The sequence below is a fragment of the Amblyraja radiata genome, chromosome 30 (assembly GCF_010909765.2).
Source record: "Amblyraja radiata isolate CabotCenter1 chromosome 30, sAmbRad1.1.pri, whole genome shotgun sequence".
Lineage (NCBI taxonomy): Eukaryota > Metazoa > Chordata > Chondrichthyes > Rajiformes > Rajidae > Amblyraja > Amblyraja radiata.
In genome coordinates, this window is record NC_045985.1 from 19,950,297 (window position 1) to 19,976,161 (window position 25,865).

General features: G+C 46.2%; 1 protein-coding gene across 6 annotated transcripts in view; it reads left to right on the plus strand.

The window, feature by feature from the left end:
- The window catches only part of LOC116990174 (carcinoembryonic antigen-related cell adhesion molecule 6-like), an 80,182-nt gene that overhangs the window by 18,821 nt on the left and 35,496 nt on the right, over positions 1–25,865 (plus strand). The window contains exons 5-6 of one of the 6 annotated variants that reach the window (XM_033047719.1): positions 18,173–18,334; positions 20,562–20,832. In XM_033047719.1, the coding sequence (XP_032903610.1) occupies positions 18,173–18,334; positions 20,562–20,832 (433 nt within the window). The other 5 variants (XM_033047713.1, XM_033047718.1, XM_033047717.1 and 2 more) reach the window with 5 other exon arrangements.

The window sequence follows — 25,865 nt, forward strand, 5'->3', positions numbered from 1 at the left end:
TAGAAGCAGAATTAGGCCATTCGGTCCATCGTCCAAGCTAACAGATCAGATTTGGGATTCTTTGAATAAAGTTTATTTTTGAAATAAAGAAAAGCAGTCGCCCACCAATGTCTACCGATAGTTTCTCTACACCACCCACTGCCCTGGGCTCCTGTGTGTCCCCGAGATATCAGCATGTGTAAATCTACACCCACCCAGAAACCTGTTCCCAAACACGAAACCTCCATCTGAAGCGACAAGAGTAGAGACCAGTTTATTCATAGATGTTATCCGGCAACTGAACCATCCTCTGGAATGTTGTCCCGTCCTTCATCTCCCTCATTGGAGACATTTGAACTATCTTTAATCCAACTATCGGACTTTTTATTTTCACTGCCACGGCAACTGGTCGGCGCTGGGCACATTCTCCCTCGCTTTGAATTGTGGGAGATCTGGCCGCCATTGCTGTCTGGTTGCCGCCTCGTCGCGACCGCTGAAAACCAACGCTGAATCACTCCCTCACCCTGGATCTGGAGTAACTCCCTGGAGTAACTCTTGCTTCTGGTTTCCTGGTCATCCATAAATATTCTAAATGGAATTTAAATTGGAGGTTTATCTGTTTATTTATTGTGTGTATATATATGGTCTATGGCAGTGGTTCTCAACCTTTTTTCAGTGATGTACCCCCTGTGAAATATTTTTTCAGCCAAGTACACCCTAACCAGCGCAAAGCATTTTTGGTTGAAAAAAAAAGACTTAAAACAGAGCACTGTGCCATCAGTGTCTGATTTATTAAACTTTGGGACTGATAAACACATACAAAATTCAAACATTTGAAAAAAAACAATTTTGAACATTTTAAATGTTAATAATCCATGACTAAATTTATTGCAAATATTTCTCATCACTAAAATGTAGTGATTCAAACTAATGTAGTAAAAACAGTGACCATATAACCATTTAAAACTATAAAATGAACCATTTAAAAACTCCATAAATGTGCAAAACACTGCTCATTTGTAGTGGTCTCTCTTGAACTATTTGGAAATAAAAAGATATAACTAAAAAAAAGAAAGAAATAATTAACTTAATTATAAATAAAGATTTGTGCACATAAAAATAATTATCAACATAAAGTGTCCTCTTTTGGGATCATAGTAAAGATCTGTGCTCAAAAAGAAATCATTAACTTAATTTTAAATAAAAGCAGAAATTGCTAAAAATAAAAAATAAACATAGAAACATAGAAATTAGGTGCAGGAGTAGGCCCTTCGGCCCTTCGAGCCTGCACCGCCATTCAATATGATCATGGCTGATCATCCAACTCAGTATCCTGTACCTGCCTTCTCTCCATACCCTCTGATCCCCTTAGCCACAAGGGCCACATCTAACTCCCTCTTAAATATAGCCAATGAACTGGCCGCGACTACCCTCTGTGGCAGAGAGTTCCAGAGATTCACCACTCTCTGTGTGAAAAAAGTTCTTCTCATCTCGGTTTTAAAGGATTTCCCCCTTATCCTTAAGCTGTGACCCCTTGTCCTGGACTTCCCCAACATCGGGAGCAATCTTCCTGCATCTAGCCTGTCCAACCCCTTAAGAATTTTGTAAATATCTTTTTAAGAATCAAAAAGAAGACTGACATCTTAACATTACAAACTGTCAACACTGAATTTTGCATTGTTGCACTGAACTGAGTGTTTTTGCACTTAGTGAGACATTTTAGTGAGACACTTGAGCTTGTGCTTAACTGAGGATTTTTCATTCTTGGTGGCAGGGAGGCAACTGCTGTGATCAAGCTCTTCTCCAGGCACAGTCTGTTTCTCTGCTTTGTTTTGATCACAGTCATTGCAGAGAAGGAGGCCTCACATAAATATGTGGAGGCAAAGGGTAGTAGCTGCTCCAAAGCTTTCTGTCCCAGGTCAAGGTGCTCCTGCTTCACACACACACAAAACTGTGTAAGTGTGAACATGGCAAACTTCATCTGGAGGCCACGATCAGATGACACTTCCAAGAGTTTTTCCTGATAGGTGACAGGGGGCTTGCTTCGGTTTGCTTTGGACAAGAGAAATGGGTTTCTCACCCAATCCAGCTGTGCAGATTTCTCCTCCATGTCAGGAAAGTAGGAATGAAAATCCTGTATCAACTTGGTCAAATGTCCCACTATGACCAACTTGACTGGAGCTCTGTCCACATCCTCACTAGAGAGAAAATCATCCAGCTGAGGAAAGCAGGTGAAATCCTCCTGTCCACAGGCTCTTCTCCACAGCTCTGCTTTCTTCAGGAAGCCACCCACCTTGTCATACAGGTTTAAAATGCTGGTGTCCTTGCCCTGCAGAGACATATTCAGTTCGTTCAGTTTGCTGAATATATCTGCCAGATAGCACAGCTTTGCAAGCCAGTCTGTGTCCTGGAACAAGGTGGCATGGGGAGATCTGTGCTCAATCAGAAAGGCGTGTACTTCGGATCTTAATTCCAACAGCCGGCTGAGTATTCTCCCTCGAGAGAATACTCAATCCAATTAAAACATAATCTTCAAGATACAGCCGGAATTTTTCCGGCTCTGGTTTGGCCTTCTTTGCCACTTGTCCCTCCGTGTTTTCAAAAGGATTGCTGCTACGCTTCAACCACGACTCCATGTTTGAGTTGTGATTGACAGGTGATGCCGGGTGGCATATGACAGGTTGGGTCGAACCATCCTGGAATGGGGGAGACTCTGGGTTTTTAGGATAATTAAATTGAATAGCCTACTGAATATAAAATTCATTTTATGAACTTATACTTATATTTTCCTGAAATATTTATTAAATAATTATTTTTAAAGGATTTTTGCATGGATGCTACTTTTTAAATATATGTAAGCCTATATTTTAAAATCTCACGTACCCCCTGGAGTGCCTTCACGTACCCCCAGGGGTACGCGTACCCCCATTTGAGAACCGCTGGTCTATGGTATGTAAACACACGGAACGTTTATCTCATGTTCTGTATTATGTTCACATATTCTGTTGTGCTGCAGCAAGTAAGAATTTCATTGTCCTATCTGAGACACATGACAATAAAACTCTCTTGACTCTTGACTTGGACTAAAGCAAAGAAGGGTTCTTGGTGAAAAAAGAAGTACCTTAAATTTAGTTGCGTCTGGTTGGGTAACTATGGTAGAATGAAGACTATTCCATGCTTTAATTGTGCGGGGGAACTCCATGGAGCAGCCAGCAACTCTGTATAGAAGAAATTGGGGGACGTTTCAGGTAGAGACCCTTCTTTAGACTCCTTCTGGATGTCCATGAGGATGTTCCCCAGGGTGTGAAGGTGGGGAAGGAGGGCCTCATTTGTGATGCAGGGCAGGACGTTGGACAGGACCAGCTGCTGCGCGGTGGACTCCAAGGGCTCCACCTGCAGGAATGTTTCCACCACTGTGACCCCTTTATACACGGCCGTGTTCACCCCCTCAACGGACTCGAGGAAGAACACGGCCTTCCCGAACATCTCACCCACGTGCAGGACGCCTGCGGGCTTAGCCGCCACTGCCACGGCCATGGCAGCCGTGCAGTCCTTCAGGGTCATCTGGAGGGGCAAGTAGCACCTTATCCACTGCTCAAAAGGTGCGTTCTTCATGGGGAACCGGGCCCCAAGAGGAGCAGCCGAAACAGCTGAAGCAGCCGCCTTTGCATAGCTCTGGAAGGCCCCGATCCCCCGGAACACTGACCCTGCATCATATCAGGCACTACACTTAAACAAAACAATTAAACAAAATACCACACAGACACAGACAGTCCAAATGGCACGGGGCCAAGTTCACACACAAGAACAAATATGGAACAGTTCGAGGGAGGGAGGCGAGTGATGTTGTCTTGAACGATAATAATGGCGGCTCGCAATAAACTGCTGTGTCACCACCTCTGTATATTAAATACTGAATATTAACCTCTATCTTCGTAACCCTTGCTTTCCCTCTCTCTCCACCCCTCCCCCTTCCTAGTTCTGTGACCAGTCTGACAGTCCCCTGATTAAATTTTATCTCTGTCTGCTTCGTTGTCAGCTTCTCCTCGGTAACAATGATCTATTCTAAATATTGTGTAGAAAGGACCTGTAGATGCAGGTTTAAACCTTTTCTTCTTTTCAGGTTAGGCAGAGGTTCACTTACACCTTATCCAATCTTATCTCCTGTGTCCTTTGTTCAAGATGAGGAATCTTGTACATCGGCTAAACAAAACGTAGACTGGGCAATTGTTTCACTCAACACCTCTGCTCAGTCGACCTGGACCGACCTGATCTACCGGTTGCTAAACACTTTAATTCTCCTTCCCATTCCCACACAGACCTTCCTGTCCTTGGTCTCCTCCATTGTTAGAGCAATGCTAAACGCTAATTGGAGGAACAGCGCCTCATATTTGTATCATTGCCTTCACTTACTGTGGCTGTATGGTAACTCAAGTTTCACTGTACATTAGTTGGTTATGTGAGAATCAATGCAAACTTGAACTTGATAATACGCTTGGGCGGCTTGCAGCCTAATTGTTGATTTCTCTAACTTCAAGTAACCCCAGCATTCCCTCTGTCTCCATCCCTCCTCCACCCAAGTCGCACTAGCTTCTCGTTTTCACCAAACAAATAGCTAACAATGGCCTGTTCACTTTATGATCATTACTTTTTTGCATATCTTTCATTCATTGTTCTCTATCTCTCAACATCCTCATTTATAACTCTCATTTCCAATTTTGCTAACTAGTTTGAAGAAGGGTCTCAACCCGAAACGTCACCCATTCTTTCTCTCCAGAGATGCTGTCTGAGTTACTCCAGCATTTTGTGTCCGATTTCTTATGCTATTTTCTATCATCTTCAAGGTAATCTTCAAACCATTACACATGAGGTCAGTGCCCAAGTAAGTCCACATTGTACATTAATTGTATATTACCCCAGACCTGTGTACCACTCCTGCTCTGCCTTAGGCACTGTTTGTGTACCGTTTGAGAGAAAAACTATTACGGGACTGTTTTTCATTTCTGGATATAGAAACATAGAAAATAGGTGCAGGAATAACTTCCATCCAGCACCGCCATTCAATATGATCATGGCTGATCATCCAGATTCAGTAACCCGTTCCTGCTTTCTCCCCGTATCCCTTGATTCCGTTAGCCCGAAGAGCTATATCCATCTCTCTCTTGAATACATCCATTGAATTGCCCTCCACTGCCTTCTGTGGCAGAGAATTCCACAGATATGGCAACCCTGGTAATTCCCCTCCCGCTCCCACATTTCCTCGTGATTGTTGTTCCCACGAGTAAATAAACATTCTTCTCCTCTCTTTGTCACAGAGTCATAGAGTGATACACCATGGAAACAGTCCCTTCAGACCAACTTAATTACAGGCCAATATGCTCAGCAACACTAGTCGCACCTGCCTGCGTTTGGTCCATATTTCTCCAAACCTGTCCTATCCATGTACCTGTCCAACTTTATCTTAAATGTTGGGATAGTCCATGCTCCTCTGGCAGCTTCTTCTATCCACCAACCACATTTTGTGTGAAAAAGTTACCCCTCAGATTACTATTAAATTTTTGTCCCTTAACCTTAAACCGATATCCTCTGGTCTTCGAGTCATCTACTCTGGGCAAGAGACTCTATTCCTCTCATGATTTTATAGACCTCTATAAGATCCCAGCCTACTCAACCTATAGCTCAGACCCTCGAGTCCTGGCAACATCGTAATAAATGTTCTCTGTACCCTTTCCAGCTTGACAACATTATTCCAGTAACATGGAGCCCAGAACTGAACACAATACTCTAAAGGGCCTGTCCCACTTTGCGATTTTTGCAGCAACTGCGAACGTCAGTGAGTAACGCCCGAAGTCACCCTAAAAACCGTCAAGTTATACGACATACACGCTGATGTATGCTGTCCTATGGGTGATGCCCGGTTAGGGTCAGGGCTAGGGTTAGGGTTAGGGTTAGGAACCACAGATGGGCTGTAACATATTCTTCCTTCAATGCATGGATTTTAAACATTAATATTTTAAAGTTAATACAATAAAATAGTAAGATTAAACGAGAACTTACCAGTTTGAAGTTTGATCTGTATTTTATGAGGTGTTACGATGAGGGATTACGTGCCCTCCGCTCCCACCCTCAATAATATGGGTCAAACTGATAAACTGATGTCTCCTTGTCTTTACTATGTTTACTTCAATAACTGTGTCTATCTGTGATTCCACACCGCTGCTTTGAAGTATGCCGCGCATGCGTGCTGAGCGGGTTCTTCACGGAATCACTCACGTGACTCCGAAGTAAAATCAATTGTGCAAATGAAAAGATGGCTGAGTAGTTCAGTTTTATTTACAGATGTATTGGCCCGCTTCCAGATCCAATCACTGTCTCTAGCTTTTCACAGGGATGGATTCAGTTAGTACAGACTGAACTCCCCTCTCCCACCACCCCCCTCCTGCCCCACTCCCTCCTTCTCCACTCCCCCCTACCCTTCTCCCCTCCCCTCTCCCCTCTTCCTCCCTGCTCCACTCTTCTCCACACTTCCCCTCTGCTCACATCCCCTTCTCCCCCTCTCCATCCCTTCTCCCATTCTCCAACCTCCACCGCCCTTCCCCCTCATCCCCCGCCACCCCCTTGCCTTGCTTCAAAATGGGTGGTGGCTATTTAGACTAAGTGACCAGAGCAGGTGGGTGGCACTGGTACATTGACAACATTGCCAGCTGCCTCTGGGGATTTGGAGACCAATGGACGAGAGATCTGCCTCTGGGACAACTCGTGGCCAACAGTTTAGTTCCCAAGAGGAGCGGGCAGAACATTAGGGGTTTGAGTCCAACCCCTGGGACCCCTGTGTTACATTTAGTTCAGAGATACAGTGCCCTTCGGCCCACCGAGTCCACACCGACCAGCGATCCCCGCACACTAACATTATCACACACACACTAGGGACAATATATACTTATACCAAGCCTATCAACCAACAAACCTGTGCGCCTTTGGTGTGGAGGAGGAAACCCTAACCCTAATCCAAACCCTAACCCAAGCCCCTAGTCCTAACCCTAACCCAAGCCCCTAGTCCTAACCCTAACCCAAGCCCCTAGTCCTAACCCTAACCCAAGCCCCCTAGTCCTAACCCTAACCCAAGCCCCTAGTCCTAACCCTAACCAGGCGTCACCCACAGGACAGCATACATCAGCGTGTGACAGGGCGCACGACATGATGAGACACCCAGATGTCGCCTGAAGGCGGTAGGGAGACACCACGCGTCACCTCGCGTCACGCCCCGACCAAGCAGTCGCCGAAAATGTGGCCCAAGTGGGACAGGCCCTTTAATGCAGCCTCACCAACGTCTTATACAACCGCGACATGACCTCCCAACTCTTCCATTAGAACCTCCTCATTGATTCTAAGTTAAAATTGTTTCCATTCATTCCCTCAAATTGTCAGCTTCACAGATTCGTGGGTGTTGGCGATGAAAGAAGACCAAACGCTGCAGGTTCCAACACTTTCTGGACATTTTTGTGGCATCAGTTTTAGTCCCGACTGGACTATTGCAACTCACTTCTCCTTGGCATCAGCTCCACCTACATCAACCGACTCCAACTGGTCCAGAACGCAGCCGCCCGACTCATCACCCACACCAAATCGTGGCATCACATCACTCCAGTCCTCAAACAACTTCACTGGCTTCCTATCTCCCACCGGATCACCTACAAAATCCTGGTCCTCACCTACAAAGCCCTCCACCATCTGGCCCCCCCATATCTCACTGACCTCCTCTCCCCCTACCAACCCTCACGGTCCCTCAGATCCACATCAGCCGGTCTCCTCTCCATCCACAAGTCCAACCTCTGCAGTTTTGGGGACAGAGCCTTCTCCAGGGCAGCTCCCAGGCTCTGGAACTCCCTCCCCCAACTGATCCGCAATTCCGTGTCCCTCACCATCTTCCAGTCCCGCCTCAAGACCCATCTCTTCACCTCTGCCTATCCTTAGCCCCACGTCCCCCTCCCTTTTCATCTGTGCATTAATCGCCTCATACTGTGTTTTGTATTGAATTCTGTCTTTACTTTGTGTACTAGTCATGTCTCTACTATTTATTTCATTCCCCTTACATGTTTTTCCTCTACATGCTCAATTTTTGTAAGGTGTCCTTGAGACTCTTGAAAGGCGCCCATAAATAAAATTTATTATTATTATTATTATTATCAGATGAACGTGTTCGCCCGGATCGCCCGGCCGGAGGGTTTACATTGTCGAGGAGTGGGGCTCATTTCTCAGGAGAAATTAAAGGACGTATGTTTTTTAAGGTAGTGGGACTAGGATTGCGTTGCTGAAGCCCACACAGACACACACACACACACACGAGACAATTTACATTCATACCAAGTGTAAATGCTCCGTGCAGTAGACCACCCATAGTCAGGATTGAACCCGGCCGTGCAGAAGAGCACCCATACCCGCGGGTCTCTGGAAGTCTCTGCAAGGCAGCAACTCCACCGCTGTGCCGCCGAGCGGTGGCGCTGGGATCTGGTATCTGGATAAACTTCACATTCGAGCAGCGGTCCGTCTCCTGTTGCAGAGGGGCTGGATATTTCAAGCGGCGATCTGCTTTTACTGGCCGGGCACCCGTCCAACTCGATCTCACGGGGGGGAGAAGAAAGGAAAAAGGAGGAGGAACCCGAAGGATGGGAGGAGATGGGTGAGGAAGGGGAGGAGACAGCAAGGACGAAGAGAGTTTTGTTATTTGGGAATCTGATGTCATTGTGTGAATTCTGTAACACGTAGTTGAATTTCACCCCCGACGGTAAGGAAAGTGAGTTTAACGCCCTTCTGACAGTGGTTTCACAAATGTTGTTGTGTTAACAAGGGAGTTACGGAGGGAGCGGTCTTTGCGGAAGGCAGACATGGGGGGGGGAGATGGGAAGATGTGGCGAGTGGTGGGGTCACGTTGGAGGTGGCGAAACTGATGGAGGATTACTTGTTATATGTGACGGCTGGTGGGGTGAAAGAGAGGGAGAGAGAAAACGGGGAATTACAGACCAGTTAGTCTAACGTCGGCAGTGGGGAAACTGTTAGAATCAGTTATTAAAGATGGGATAGCAGCACATTTGGAAAGCGGTGAAATCATTGGACAAAGTCAGCATGGATTTATGAAAGGTAAATCATGTCTGACGAATTTTATAGAATTTTCGAGGATGTAACTAGTAGAGTGGATAAGGGAGAACCAGTGGATGTGTTATATCTGGACTTCCAGAAGGCTTTCGACAAGGTCCCACATAAGAGATTAGTATACAAACTTAAAGCATACGGTATTGGGGGTTCAGTATTGATGTGGATAGAGAACTGGCTGGCAGACAGGAAGCAAAGAGTAGGAGTAAACGGGTCCTTTTCACAATGGCAGGCAGTGACTAGTGGGATACCACAAGGCTCAGTTCTGGGACCCCAGCTATTTACGATATATATTAATGATTTGGAGGAGGGAATTGAATGCAACATCTCCAAGTTTGCGGATGACACGAAGCTGGGGGGCAGTGTTAGCTGTGAGGAGGATGCTAGGAGGCTGCAAGGTGACTTGGATAGGCTGGGTGAGTGGGCAAATGCATGGCAGATGCAGTATAATGTGGATAAATGTGAGCTTATCCACTTTGGTGGCAAAAACAGGAAAGTAGATTATTATCTGAATGGTGGCCGATTAGGAAAGGGGGAGATGCAACGAGACCTGGGTGTCATGGTACACCAGTCTTTAAAAGTAGGCAGAAGGTACACAAAATTGCTGGAGAAACTCAGCGGGTGCAGCAGCATCTATGGAGCGAAGGAAATAGGCGACGTTTCGGGCTGAAACCCTTCTTCAGACTGATGGGGGGGGGGGGGGGGGGGTGGAGATGGAAGGAAAAGGGGAGGAGGAGGAGCCCGAGGGCGGGCGGATGGGAGGGTGGGAGGAGACAGCTAGAGGGTTGAGGAAGGGGAGGAGACAGCAAGGACTAGCAAAATTGGGAGAATTCAATGTTAATGTTAAAAGTTAATGTTAATGTTAAAAGTAGGCATGCAGGTGCACCAGGCAGTGAAGAAGGCGAATGGTATGTTAGCATTCATAGCAAAAGGATTTGAGTATAGGAGCAGGGAGGTTCTACTGCAGTTGTACAGGGTCTTGGTGAGACCACACCTGGAGTATTGCGTACAGTTTTGGTCTCCTAATCTGAGGAAAGACATTCTTGCCATAGAGGGAGTACAGAGAAGGTTCACCAGACTGATTCCTGGGATGTCAGGACTTTCATATGAAGAAAGACTGGATAGACTCGGTTTGTACTCGCTAGAATTTAGAAGATTGAGGGAGGATGTTATAGAAACGTACAAAATTCTTAAGGGGTTGGACAGGCTAGATGCAGGAAGATTGTTCCCGATGGAATTCTTTCCCGCAGAAGGTAGTTGAGGCCAGTTCATTGGCTATATTTAAGAGGGAGTTAGATGTGGTCCTTGTGGCTAAAGGGATCAGGGGGTATGGAGTGAAGGCAGGTACAGGATACTGAGTTGGATGATCAGCCATGATCATATTGAATGGTGGTGCAGGCTCGAAGGGCCGAATAACCTACTCCTGCACCTATTTTCTATGTTTCTATGTTTCTATGAAAGGTGAGGACGAGGGGCAGGGCCGGCCTTACGAGGTGCGGGGCCCAATTGGGAACAATTTTGGTGAGCCCCAGGTTCCCAGCCAAGGTTTGTAGAATCTTAGAAATACAAATAAAGTCTATTATAGACTTTATATCTCTATGGTAGAATGGAAAGTAATCAAAATGTGCGCTTAAAAAGTGCCTGTGAGTTAATGGACCAAACAGATCTAAGCTACATTTTAATATAAAATTGCATACACGTAAGCCTACAAGTAACAAACAAATTGTGTAGATCACCTCTGAAAAGTACATAATTGCAATACCACTTGTTTTAGTGACAATGAAATGAAAAAAAAAATAACTAGATCCTAGAAAACCAATAACTGTTGTCGAAAAACCAGTCCAGGCATTAAATTTTGGGCTTCAGCCCCATCCTACCCTTCTACCCCATCTAAACTTAGTTGTCTGTGTGTGTGCCTTTGTTGTGTGTATGTTAGTTGGCTGTGCGTGATGTGTGTGTTAGTTGGCTATGCGTTATGCGTGTGTGTGGGAGGGAAGGAGAGAAGGGAGGGAGGGAGAGAAGGGAGGGAGGGAGGGAGAGAAGGGAGGAAGGAGAGAAGGGAGTGAGGGAAGTAGAGAAAGAAGGAGAGGAAGAAGGGAGGGAAGGAAGGAGAGAAGGGAAAAGAGAGAGAGGAGGGAGAGAAAGAAGGGAGGGTGGGAAGGAGAGAAGGGAAAAGAGAGAGGAAGGAGGGAGGGAAGGAGAGAAGGGAGGGAGAGAAGTAGGGAAGGAGGGAAGAACGGAAGGGAGGGGGGGGGTGGAGGGAAGGGAGGGAGGGAAGGGAAAGAGAGATGGGAGGGAGGGGGCCGGCGGCGGGAACGGGTGCCGGGGTCCGGGCGTGAGCTGAGGCCGAGGTTTGTAAACGTTGCTCCAACCCCTGGCCCGGCCCTCCCTGTATTGTTCACTGTTTGTCCCCGGGGAGAGAGAGGGATGGAGCCGGGATTGTGTGCGTGAAGCACGGCGACTGGAGGGGCGGGAGCGCTGCCCCGGGACCGTGAGGGAACGACCCACCTCCCCCTTCTCCAGGGGGTCACACCCCCTCCCCGTCTACCCCTTTCTTCCCCCTCAAAATGCAGCGAGTCGGTCTGCATTTCTGGACACAAGGAATAGGTGACATTTCCGGTCGAGATCCGTCTTCAGACTGAGTCAGGGGAAAGAAGAACTCAAACCATCCTCCCCCCTTCCCTCCGTCATGGACACGGAGCGATCGCCGGCGCCCACTTTCTTTTGGTAACCATCGGGGTTTTTTCCCCTTTTTCCCTTCGGATATATCCTTCAGGTTTACAGGAAATCCTTCGTGTTTTTTTAATTTCCCCTTTACCATTTCCGTACTTTTTCGATAGCTGCCATGACCTGTTTAATGCCAACTGTCACCCTGCTCCTCAAAGCTAACCCTGGTCTCAGCCCGCACAGATCTGCCGGACATGCTGTGTGTGTTTGTGTGTGTGTTTGTTTGGCGGAGTTGCGGAGCTCTCGGGTCTAGCGCGGGGCCCAATTAGAAGCAATCGGTCCAATCGCCTTAAGGCCGGCCCTGACTAAGGGGACTCTGCCCTTGTTGCAGTGCGGGGATGGGGGAGAGAGCAGTGTTGCGGGGTTTGGAAGAGACCCTGGTGCGAGCCTCATCTATGGTGGAGGAGGGGAACCCCCGTTCCCTGAAGAATGAGGACTTCAGATGCCCTGGTGTGGAACACCTCATCCTGGGAGCAGATGCGGGGTAGACGGAGGAATTGGGAGTAGGGGATGGAGTCCTTACAGGAAGCAGGGTGGGAAGAAGTGTAATAATAATAATAATAATGAATGGGATTTATATAGCGCCTTTCTAATACTCAAGGCGCTTTACATCACATTATTCATTCACTCCTCAGTCACACTCGGTGGTGGTAAGCTACTTCTGTAGCCACAGCTGCCCTGGGGCAGACTGACGGAAGCGTGGCTGCCAATCTGCGCCTACGGCCCCTCCGACCACCACCAATCACTCACACACATTCACACAGTGTAGTCCAGATAGCGATGGGAGTCAGTGGGTTTATAGTGGATGTCGGTCAGAAGTCTATCCCCTGCGATGGAGATAGTGAGATATCAACATTGAATATATTGGGAATTATCGCGTATGCTCACTGCATTTCATCAAAAGTAAGGTATTATTTGTGTTTTTTCTTGATTCCTTTGGTATCTAAAAAGGTTCAGAAGTGATAAATCTGGCTGTAAACATTTTAAATCGCCCATGGTTCTCAAGTGGGATTTTACATGCAAAGAGAAAACGCTTCTGAAGCTAAATTTATCGTTAAAAACATAGCAGACCATAATGTGGGTTTTGAATTACATTTTACTCAGATGCAAGACAAGGAATGGCATAATTGTTAGCTGTTAATTGGGCATAATCAACCTCAGCAAATTGACAATTTTGAAAATGAAAACGCTTCTGAAACGAAATTTATTATTAGAAAAATCTCCAGACTTATGAGTGGTGTGTGGAGAAGTAACTTTTCTATCATTAAGCATATATTTTGGCAAATAATCAAATGGCCTAACAGCATAAACACCCACTCCCCAGATATTGTCAATTTGCTGAGTTGATGCAGATGGAGATGTAATCCTTTCTCCACATTTGCACATCTCCACAATCTCCACATTTATACTTTGTCTCCTTTACCGAACTAGAATTTTGATTGAAAATGAGGACTTGTCGTATCTTATGGGCTCTTATCTTTTCAACCAGTCTTCCTTGTTGAAGGCCTTGCAGAAGCCCATGTAAATCATATCAGCAACGCTGCCCTCATCAATAAAACAGTCCCGACCAAAACATAATCTCCCCATTCTTTCCACATATGCCCGACCCTCTGAGTTCCCCTCATCTAAATATAAATTATAATGTGATATATTGCTCCTTTTCCTTCTCTCAGTTTTCAGATGAAGTTACCAGGCTACCTTCATGACCCTATTCCGTTATTTGAATAAGCTGACAGCACCAACTCCTCTACATAATGATAACCTTCGGCTGCTCTATCCTCTGCCTTCTGCAACTTCTCAGCAACAGAATTTCAGGTAAAATTACTTCTGAGTCTCTGTAAGCAGGCGGTGACTGCAATCTGGCTCAAGACTGTTCAAGTTGGGGAAAAAAAGAAAATGCATCAGTAGAAATATAATTCTAAATTGAACAGTAGAGCATAGGAACAGGTCCTTGATGTTTGGACCTGATGTCTGTGTCAAACATGATTCCAAATTAAACTAATCCTTTCTTCGTGAAATTTCCCCCATCTGACCTTCACACTCAGTCCTCTACGATACGATACAATAGAACTTTATTTATCCCAGGAGGGAAATTGGTTTGCCAACAGTCATGTGTTTACAAGATACATGAAATTAAAGTGACGAGTGGAAAGGATTGGGGATGTGGCAAGATTGGGGGTGAGAGGATAGTCAGTCTACCCTACGACAGAAGGGGAAAGAGTTGGACAATTTGATAGCCACAGAGAAATTACAGCTGTGTTTATACAGTCCACCCATTTCAGGGCACCATAATGTTTGGGACGCATGGCTTCACAGTAGTTTGTAATTGCTCAGGTGGGTTTAAATGCCTCCTTAATGCAGGTATAAGAGAGCTCTCAGCATCTAGTCTTTCCTCCATTTTTTCCATCACCTTTGGAAACTTTTATTCCTGTATATCAAAATTAGGCCCAACGTTGTGCCAATGAAAGTCAAAGAAGCCATTATGAGACTGAGAAACAAGAAAAAAACTGTTAGAGAAATCAGGCAAACCGTGGACTTACCAAAATCAACTGTTTGGAGCATCATTACGAAGAAAGAGAGCACTGGTGAGCTTACTAATCGCAAAGGGACTGGCAGGCCAAGGAAGACCGCCACAGCTGATGACAGAAGAATCCTGTGTATATTAAAGAAAAATCCCCCCAACCCAGTCCGACAGATCAGAAACACTCTTCGGGAGTCAGGTATGGATTTGTCAATGACCACTGTCCGCAGAAGACTTGATGAACAGAAATAGAGGCTACACTTCATGATGTAAACCACTGGTTATCTGCAAAATTTGAATGGCCAGGTTGCAATTTGCCAAGAAGTACTGAAAAGAGTAACCACAGTTCTGGGAAAAAGGTTTTGTGGACAGATGAGATGAAGATTGACTTAGTGATGGCAAGAGCAAAGTATGGAAGAGAAAAGGAACTGCCCAAGATCCAAAGCATACCACCTCATCTGTGAAACACGGTTGCAGGGGTGTTATGGCTGGTGAAAGAACTGGCTCACTTATCTTCATTGATAATACAACTGCTGATGGTGGTAGCATAATGAATTCTGAAGTGTACAGACACATCCTATCTGCTCATGTTCAAACAAATGCCTCAACAAAGGAGTTTTTCAAAGCTAAAATATGGTTAATTCTTGAGTGGTCAAGTCAACCACCCGATCTGAACCCAATTGAGCAGCCTTTTATATGCTGAGGAGAAAACTGAAGGGGTCTAGCCCCCTAAACAAGCATAAGCTAAAGATGGCTGCAATACAAGCCTGGAAGAGAAGTCACCCAGCAACTGGTGATGTCCATGAATCGCAGACTTCAAGCAGTCATTGCATGTAAAGGATATGCAACAAAATACTAAACATGACTACTTTCATTTGCATGACATTGCTGTGTCCCAAACATTATGGTGTCCTGAAATGGGGGGACTATGTATAAACACTGCTGTAATTTCTACATGGTGAAACCAAAATAGTCTTTATTAAGTCGCTGCCGAGCGAAACAGCAACTGCTGTGGCTTAAGAGGAAGGATTCCAACTGGGCTGCAAAATGACCAGCAAGAGGGGTAAAACGGAGGGGAGCGCACCTGGGAGGCCATGTGTTGCTGTTGAGCCCTCTGGAGGTGTCGTGGGCCTATCAATGAAACACCAAGGAAGGAGGGTGCCCACCTGATGACCCAATAAAGTTTTTACCCCTACCCCCACTCAAGATAGTAAAAAGGTGCCAATTATAGTAGGGATTGTAATATCAAGTCCTATAAGCCCAACTGACAATGTGCACTTTAACCACATATGATTTTGCTATTACAAATCTCAAATTGTGGAGTACAGAGGCAAATAAATAAATGATGGGTCTTTGTCCCAAACATTATGGAGAGCACTGTATCCTTTTCACAATTTTACAAACGTCTGTCAGGTATTCCCTCAGCTGCCGATGTCCGAGAGATTAAAAACATTGAATTTACTACCAGATAGTATGCTTTCTACTGTGCATCTGTAGACATTGATAAGAGTTATTGGAGATCTACTGAACTTGTTCTTTGTCTCTTGAAGAAGTGGAGGTGATGATGTGCTACTTTGTCCTTCCATCTTCAAATTTAATTTTCATTTTTGATCAAAATCTACAATCTTCAATGTGGTTGGCTAGTCCCTCTCCCTCCTCCCCTCCCACCCCTCTCTCCCCCCTCCCCTCCACCCCCATCTCCTCCCCACCCCCTTCCCCTCTCTCTTGCACCACTCCCAGCTAACCCTCTCCCACCCCCTACCCCTCTCCCCCCTTCCTGCCCTCCCCGCTCTCCTCCCACTCCCCTCTCTCTCCCCTTCCCCATCCCCCTCTCTCTCCCCCTCCCCATCCCCCTCTCTCTCCTCCTCCCCCACTCTCCTCTCCCTCCCCAATCTCTCCCGTTTCCTCCTTCCCCTCTCCCCTCTTCTCACCCTCCCCTGGGTGGTGTTGCGTGTGCGAGTGGTGTTGCGTGTGCGGGTGGTGTTGCGTGTGCGAGTGGTGTTGCGTGTGTGGGTGGTGTTGCGTGTGCGGGTGGTGTTGCGTGTGTGGGTGGTGTTGCGTGTGTGGGTGGTGTTGTGTGTGTGTGTGTGTGTGCCCGATGCGGTTACGGTAAAATTTTTAGACATTACGGTAGACATTTTTTCTGTGGAAAAATCCAAATCGCCTTATCTGAAAATGTCGTGCTTTATTTATCGAGTTCTTACTGAAAATGTTCAAAAATATGACAAAACTTTGAATTTATAGCCGACTGCTTTTCGCTGATGACGTCACAATGGGTCTGTGTGCCGTCTTCCTCACGCTGTGAATGACGTCACCCCTCCCCTCCGCTGAAGACTGTGGAGACCCAACTCGCAGTCCTTTGGTCGACACTCGCCTGCCTGCCTGCCCACTCGCCCCCTTGCTCGGGTTCCTCGTGACGGCGCATGGTGGGGAGGTTGCTGCCTCTCTCTGCCTCTGCCTGTGCCTGTGCCCTCTGCCGCTGCTCACTGCCTCTACCCCGCTGCCTCTACCCCGCCGCCTCTGCCCTCTGCCTGCTGCCCTCTACCTCTTCTTGCTGCCCTCTACCTCTTCTTGCTGCCCTCTACCTCTTCTTGCTGCCCTCTACCTCTACCTCTTCCCACTGCCCTCTGACCTCGCTCTCTCTACCCATTTCCTCTCCCTCTCTAGCTCTGCCTGCGAGTTGTGGGCTATGTGTGAGGGGATAGGGCGGGGGATGGGGTAAAAGAAGCGAATTAATAATATTAATATGATACAAAGGGGGGTGGTTAGTGTGTGCGTGAGGGGGTGGTTAATGTGTGTGTGTGTGTGTGGGGGGGGAGTGATTTGTGTGGGTTTGTGACACCGCAGGCCGCCCCCCCCCCCCCCACAACCACACGTTGAAGGGACTGGACCCAACGGTCCCACTTGGTCAAGTCTCTTTTTGACTTTGCCCCTCCACCTTAAATCTATGTCCTCTAGACTTTGACATTTCCATGCTGGGGGATAAAAGTTCTGACTGTCTACCCTATCAACGACTCTTACTATTTTAGATACTTCAATTGGGTCTCTGCTTAACCTCTGACGTGCCATAGAAAATAATCTAAGTTTGTCCAATCTCGCCACATATCTAATACTCTCTAATCCAGGCACCATTGTGGTAAATCTCTTCTGCACTCCCTCGAAAACCTCCATAATCTTCCTGTACATGGTGCGACTAGAACTGCATTAAATACTCCAAATGTGGACTGACAATGGTTTTATAAAGCTGCAAGCTGACTTCACGACTCTTATACTCAATGCCCCAACCAATGTAGAAGCATACTATACACTTTCTTTACTGTTAGGACTGTGTGGTAGCTAAGGTAAACACTGAACATCTACGTGTATGTGTTCATCTATCTCAGATGTGGCACAAAAACCTGGTGTAACTCAACGGCTCAGACTGCATCACGGGGGAAAAGGAATAGGTGATGTTTCGGGTCGAGACCCTTCTTCAGACTCGAGTCTGAAGAAGGGTCGAGACACGAAATGTCACCTATTCCTTTTCTCCAGAGATGCTGTCTGACTCGCTGATTTACTCCAGCTTTTTGTGTCAATCTTCGGTTGAATCCAGCATCTGCAATTCCTTCCTACATATCTCAGGTGTGATACTGTTTGTATTAATTCATTGTTTTGCAGCTCAGTGGACAAGAGACAGGATGCTGGCTGCCACAGGCTCCTCTATTCCATTCCCCGGAACTGATAATAAATTCAACAATTTGCACTGGTACTTCTCGGTTTCCAACAGGAATCTACACGTTATGGACATGCAAGAAGGAAATATCATCATATATGAAAAGTACAAGAATCGAATTAAAGTTGACATATCAGTTGGATCCTTTCAATTAAAAGATGTTGGTAAAGCAGACAGTGGCCACTATAAAATGACGGTGGACTTAGACCCACAGAGGATTAGAATTCTAACTCTTGAAGTCATTGGTAAGTAACCAGAGGTTTTGTAATTATTTAAATGAAATGATGACAGTGTGCTGAGTCGACATTTTCCAAGCATGATTTTTTTTCCTGTATTAATTGCCTTGAAGCTCAATTACTGTAAGTTAAGTTTAGTTCAAGTATACATCATAGAGCATAGAGATCGAGGAGAGCAGGTACATAGTTCGTTGAAGGTGGAGATGGGGTGGTCAAAAAGGCTTTTGGCACATTGTACTTCAACAGTCATTGAGTATTGAGTATAGAAGTTGGGAGGTCATGTTGTGTTCAGTTCTGGGCACCATGTTACAGGAAAGATGTTGTCAAGTTGAAATAGGTACACAGAGGATGTACGAGGATGTTGCCAGGACTCGAGGATATGAGCTTTAGGGAGAGGTTGAGCAGGCTGGGACTCTATTCCTTGGAGTACAGGAGGAGGGGTGTCGGGTGAACACTCCTCAGCGGCTTGGAATCTCTGGAGCAGCCGCTTCCTCCCTGGAGACCGCGGCTCCCGAAGTCCTCGGGCCGCGCTGACTCTGGAGGTCTCGGATCCCAGGCTCCACGGAGTTTTAAATCCAGCGCCGCCTGCCCGCGGCTGGACGCCCGCAGCCACAGCTCTTCGGAAGTTGGAGTCGGCGGTCACAGCTCTCCGGAGCTTACCGCACGGCGACCCGGGCAGGGCATCGCCCGCTCCGTGATGGTGTCCCAGTGCTGTGCCGCCACCGAAGCTGGGGTTCTGGCCGGTCCCGACAGGAAACGCCGCTCCAGTCCGATGGTAGGAGAGGGCGAAGAAGGAGCTCGGAGGGAAGCCGCCTCTCCGACCAGGTAGGGACTAGGAAATAAAGTTTCCCCTTTCTCCTGCCCCACCCACCCACCACATAAAAGACTAGAAGACCTCCAAAACAAACACTTTTAACACTACAAATTAAAAAAAGGGCGAAAGGACTACAGCTGCTGGCTGGGCAGCCATACTCAACGGCGCCCCCTAAAAAGCTGGCTTATAAGATACCCAAGTGGCATAGTGAAAAGTTGATTAGCCAGGCAGGTTCAAACAGTATTCTTTAATCACACAGCAAGAGCACACACACAAGGGTGCTCTGGAAACCCTGTGGCAGACCAATCGGCAAGGGGGATGATCCAAGGAGTGGCCTACCCCTTAGGGACCGCCACATTATCCAGTCAACCGAAAGACTATACATAATTACAATCAAGCTGTCTGCAGTGTACACTTACAGGATGAATGGAATAAAGTTTAGTGCAAGAGAAAGTCTAGTAAAGTCCGAATAAAGACAGTCTGAGGGTCTCCAAAGAGGTAGATGGTAGCTCAGGACCATTCTGGATGGTGATAGGATGGTTCAGTTGCTTGATAACAGCTGGGAAGAAACTGTCCCTGAATCTGTAAATAGGCGTTTCACTTTTATGTACATCATTTCAGATGTGAGAAGGATTAGACTCCAGGGTTAGACTAGTCTTTGATGATACTGGTGGCCTTGCCGAGGCAGCATGGTATAGATAGCGTCAATGGAATGTCACTAATAGACATCATCTTCTTCTTGCGTATGGGAGCACAGACTAAAGTTGTAGGACAACTTGTGCTATTTGATCATTTGTATATACACGTTGGGTTGATTGCTTTAGTCGAAACAGGGTTGGCCACGTGCAGGTTTCAATCTCCCATCCCCATTAATAGACATGAAAAGAATATAATCAGGCTGGTGGCAGATGGTGGCTGAGAAATGTGAATCATTATATTGTGGGAGATGTTTGAGAAGTGTCCACCTAACCGAGAGGGCATCGTCCTAAATGGGGTGTGGGAGAGATGGGGGTGAGAACCTGGTGACTTGGTACCAAGACAACAATCTTTCTCTCAATGTCAGCAGGATAAAGGAACTAGTGATGGAGTTCAGAAAGGAAGCGGTTCACATTCCCCAGTATGCAATTATGGCGCCGAAGTGGAGATGGTTGAAAATGTTAAGCACGGAGGAGTAAACATCACCAGTGTCTCATCCTGGACCACCCATATCGCAGCAATGACCAAGAAAGCAGGCCAACACCTCTACCTCTTCAGAAGGCAAAGGAGCGTGGCCAGGGTGTTGTGGGTCTCTGATGATGCTGGCCGTCATTTTGAGGCAGTGACTCTTGTTGATCCCTTTCATAAATCTGGAATTACTTTTGTATACTTGAGGTCTAAAAAAGGGCGTTTGTGTCTTGGCTCATTGGCTCTGTTGTTCTCCAGATCCTCTCTCCACACCATCCATCTCCTGTGAAAACCACCCTGAGAACCACACGGCTGTGCTGAACTGTACAGTGCAGAGAGGGAGAGCGACTTTCATTCTGTGGAGCAGAGAAGGAGTTGTCCTCCCAGTGAGCCCACGGCAGTTCCTGTCTGATGGGAATGTAACGTTTACCATTTGGAACGCGGAGAAATCAGACTCTGGCTATTACACATGCAGCGTGGGAAAACCAAGTCAGTCGAACCAACATCACCTACCAGCTGGTCATCGAGGGTAAGTCTATCACGGTATTGGCAAAGGTCTATTTGACCCACATTGTTTATGTTACACAAGAAACGGCACGGTGGTGCAGCGGTAGAGTTGCTGCCTCACAGCTCGCACGGAGTCAGAGACTCGGGTTTGAGTTACGGGCTATGGGCCGTATTAAATAATACAGGATAAACTTAGGAAGCTGGAATAAATCAGCGGGTCAGACAGCATCTGTGGAGAAAAAGAATAGTTGACGTTTCGGGTCGAGACACTTCTTCAGACTGAGAGTCAGGGGAAAGGCGTTCCTTAAACATCTGTGTGGAGTTTATAAGTTCTCCCTGTGACCTGCAAGGCAAGGCAAGGCAAGGCAACTTTATTTATATAGCACATTTCATACACGAGGCAGACTCAAAGTGCTTCACATAAAAACATGTCATACAATAAATGAAATAATAAAATGAAATAAAATAGAACTAAAAGAAAAGAAAAGCAAAATTAAAAATGCATTATAAAAAGTGCAAAAGTTAAAAGTACAATGTAGTTAAGATTTAGCTTAATAGTTTCCTCCCACACTCAAGATGTACATGTTTGTAGGTTAATTGGCTTGGTATCAATGTTAAAAAATATATCCCATGTGTAGGATAGTGTTAATGTGCAGGGATCGGGGGTCGGTGCGAACTCAATGGGCTGAAGAGCCTGTTTCTGCGCTGTATATCTAAACCAAACTAAATAAAACTAAATAACTCCTCCCCATGCTTGTTATCTGACTTTATCAGCATAAGATATCACTCCGTTCTCCCTAGTGTGTTTAACTTCTAGTTTAGTTTATAAGTAAGTAAGTTTATTGGCCAAGTATTCACATACAAGGAATTTGCCTTGTTGCTCCGCCCATAAATAACAACATGACACACAGTGACAGTTACAAATCACTCAGAAAACACTAAACATTAATAATAATAAAACATTAATGATAAAACACAATTGATCAACATGGACCAACAAAATTCGAGATCAAAGGGAGGCTACAGATTTTTGGCTATTAAGTAGAGCAACTACTCGTGGATAAAAACTGTTTTTATGTCTGGCTGTGGCAGCTTTGACAGTCCGGAGTTGCCTTCCAGAGGGAAGTGATTCAAAGAGTTTGTGGCCATGGTGAGAGGGGTCAGGGATGATATTGCCCGCTTGCTTCCTGGCCCTTGCAGTGTACAATTTCTCAATGGAGGGAAAGTTGCAGCCAAAGAGCATTGAGCTCTGGAGCATTGAGCTCTAGGTGGTTGCGATGGCACCAGGACGCCAGCTGTGACACTTCCTGTCTGTAGGCAGATTCCTCCCCTAGATACAGAGATACAACATGGAAACATGTGCTTCTGTTCACCGAGTCCGCACCGACCAGGGATCCCTGCACACTAACACTATCCCACACATGAGGGACAAAATACAATTATACCAAAGTTAATTAACCCACAAACCTCCACGTCTTTGGAGTGTGGGAGAAAACCCACGCTGGTCACGGGGAGAATGTACAAACTCCGTGCAGACAAGGGCCCGTAGTCATGAACGAACCCGGGGTCTCTGGCTCTGTAAGGCAGCAACTCAACCACTGCGCTATCGTGTGACCCAAGTTGTAAAGGTCTATTGCACAGGTTATGGCCATTTGTCCCATGTTGATGTTTGTGCGACACAAGAGCCCCTCTCCACACTTGTTATCTGACCTTATCAGTGTATGTCACTCTACACTAAGCACTCTCCAGCCATATAACATCCCCCTAAATTCTGATTGAAATGGATGACTACCTTATTCTTATTGTCATAGAGTCATAGAGTGATACAATGTGGAAACAGGCCCTTCGGCCCAACTTGGCCAACTGTCCCAGCTACACTCGTCCCACCTGCTTACGTTTGGTCCATATCCCTCCAAACTTGTCCTATCATGTACCTGTCTTTTAAATGTTGGGATAGTCCCTGCCTCAACTACTTCCTCTGGCTGCTTGTTCCATACACCCACCACCCTTTGTGTGAAAAAGTTACCACTCAGATTCCTCTTAAATCTTTTCACCTTCAACCTGTGTCCTGTGGTCCTCGATTCACTTATTCTGGGCAAGAGACTCAATTCCTCTCATAATTTTAAACACCTCTATAAGATCACCCCTCATCCTCCTGCTCTCCAAAGAATAGAGTCCCAGCCTACTCACCCTCTCCCTATAGCTCAGACCCTCTACTCCTGTCAACATCCTTGTAAATCTTCTCTGTATCCTTTCCAGCTTGACAACATCTTTCCTATAATTCACATGATCTCTCATTCCGTTTTCCCTGCGTGGATAAATATCTCTCCAGACATGATGTAGGAAATGTTGAAAATTATAAGGAAGATAAGTAGTTTTTAATCCGTTTAACCCAAGAGAATGCAACATGGGCAACCAAGATAGGATCAATTGTCCAACAAGGCATCATGGCAGCTGTAGAGCTGCAGCCTTCCAGCGTCAGAGACCCAGGTTTTCTGCGAGACTCGGGTTGTCCACGTTTGGTTTAGTTTCGTTAGGTTTAGAAATGCAGCGTGGAAACAGGCTCTTCTGCCCACCGAGTCCGCACCGACCAGCGATCCCCGCATATTAACAATATCCTACACACACACACTAGGGACAATTTACACTTATACCAAGCCAATGAATCTACATAACTGTACGCCTTTGGAGTGTGGGAGGAAACTGAAGATCTCGGAGAAAACCCATGCAGGTCACGGGGAGAACGTGCAAACTCCATACAGGCATCACCCGTAGTCAGGATCAAACCCGGGTCTCCATCGCTGCAAGCTCTGTGAGCAGCAACTCTACCACTGCGCTACCATGCATCGTGCTCCATGCACCTGCAACAACACCCCTGGTTCACCGCTGCGAGTAGATCAGACTGCACTGAGAACTTCTGAAACTTTGTCTGCACCAGAAATGTGGCCACTCTTTGTGTATTGCCCAGAAGACATCTGCTGTGTAATTACGGATTGTAGACCACAATCAAAGAACTTCATTGTACCTAGATAAGTGACTATAAAATATCATTGAATTGAATGAAAAACATGATACATACGAAGGGAAGTCTTCTCTGCATCAGGGACATTTAAATTTACAAGAGGTAACCAAAGGTGATATATTTTGTTGTAGGTCACGAACTCAATCCCAGAGCTCGGGTTGGATTATTCCTGACCATTATCGTAGTGATCACAGTGGTTCTCGTGTTTATCCCTCTGTTGGTACATGGTGAGTATTCATTCTCTGGTAAAACCGTGTCCTTGTATGTGGTGGTGTAGAGTCAGTCCGAGGGTGGTGAATCTGTGGGATTCATTGCCACAGAGAGCTGTGGACGCCAAGTCAATGACAGAGATATTTTCTAAGGCAGAGAGAGATGGATTCTTCATTAGTACGAGGGTTATGGGGAGAAGGCAGGAGAATGGCGTTAAGAGGGAATGATTGATTGAATGGCGGAGTAGATTGCTGGGCTGATTTGCTGAATTCTGCTCTTACGATAGACACAAAATGCTGGAGTAACTCAGCAGTATACTGGTCATTGCAGGCCATTGAGTTCTTCTGAAGAAGGGTCTCGACCCGAAATGTCAACCGAAACGTGAAGGTATTCACCGCCTGTCTGCATGTGTGTTGAAGAAAGAAGCAAAATGCTGGAGTAACTCAGCAGGACAGGCAACATCTCTGGAGAGAAGGAATGGGTGACATTTTGAGTCGAGACCCTTCTTCAGACCCAAAACGTCACCCATTCCTTCTCTCCAAAGATGCTGCCTGTTCCGATGAGTTACTCCAGCATTTTGTGTCTGCCTCCAGTGTAAACCAGCATCTGCAGTTCCTTCCTGCACAATTCTGCTCATATCACTTATGAACAATTGTGTACAGTCAGATCCTGCAAATGGCTTTGTGACAATTTGTTTGGATATCGGTGAGGGAGAAATATTACACATGTCCCCAGGGACAAAGTGCATCTTGGAATCATAGAGAGTCATAGAGCAATACAGTGTGGAAATAGGCCCTTCAGCCCAACTCGCCCACACCGGCCAACATTGTCCCAGCTACTCTAGCCCCACTTGCCTGCGCTTGGTCCATATCCCTCCAAACCTGTCCTATCCGTCTAACTGTTTCTTAAATGATGGGATCGTCCCAGCCTCAACTACCTCTGGCAGCTAGTTCCATACACCCACCACCCTTTGTATGAAAAAATTACCCCTCAGATTCCTATAAAATCTTTTCCCCTTCACCTTGAACCTATGTCCGCTGGTCCTCGATTCCCCTACTCTGGGCAAGAGACTGTGCATCTACCTGATCTATTCCTCTCATGATCTTATACATCTCCATAAGATCACCCCTCATCCTCCTGTGCTCCATGGTATAGAGACCTAGCCTACTCCACCTCTCCCTATAGCTCACACCCTCTAGTCCTGGCAACAGCCTCATAAATCTTTTCCGAACCCTTTCAAACTGGACAATATCGTTCCTATAACATGGTACCCAGAACTGAACACAATCTTCTAAATGCAGTCTCACCAATGTCTTACACAACTGCAACATGACTTCCCAACTTCTATACTCAATACTCTGACTGATGAAGGCCAAAGAGCCAAAAGTCTTTTTGACCACATTATCTACCTGCGACTTGACCTTCAAGTAATGAGTGCAGAATTCAGAGCCTCTCATCTTGGAAGACAGATGGAAAACAGTGTAGCAAAGAGTACAGTGGTGCATTTTAGAGATTGAAATAAAGGCGCAGACTTTTTTCTAAATGGGGATTGTGCAAAGGGACTTGGGAGTGCGGGTGCAGTTCCCAAAAGGGTAATTTGCAAGTTCAATCGGTAGTAAGAAAGCCAAACGCATTGCTAGTGAAAGAGTCTATCATCCCTCTCAATTCCAGAGTGTACAAGGCCAGCCGCTCCATTCTCTCAGCATATGACAGTGCTGCCATCCCAGGAATTAACCTTGTAAACCTACGCTGCACTCCCTCAATAGCAAGAATGTGCATCCTCAAATTTGGAGACGAAAACTGCACATAATACTCCAGGTGTG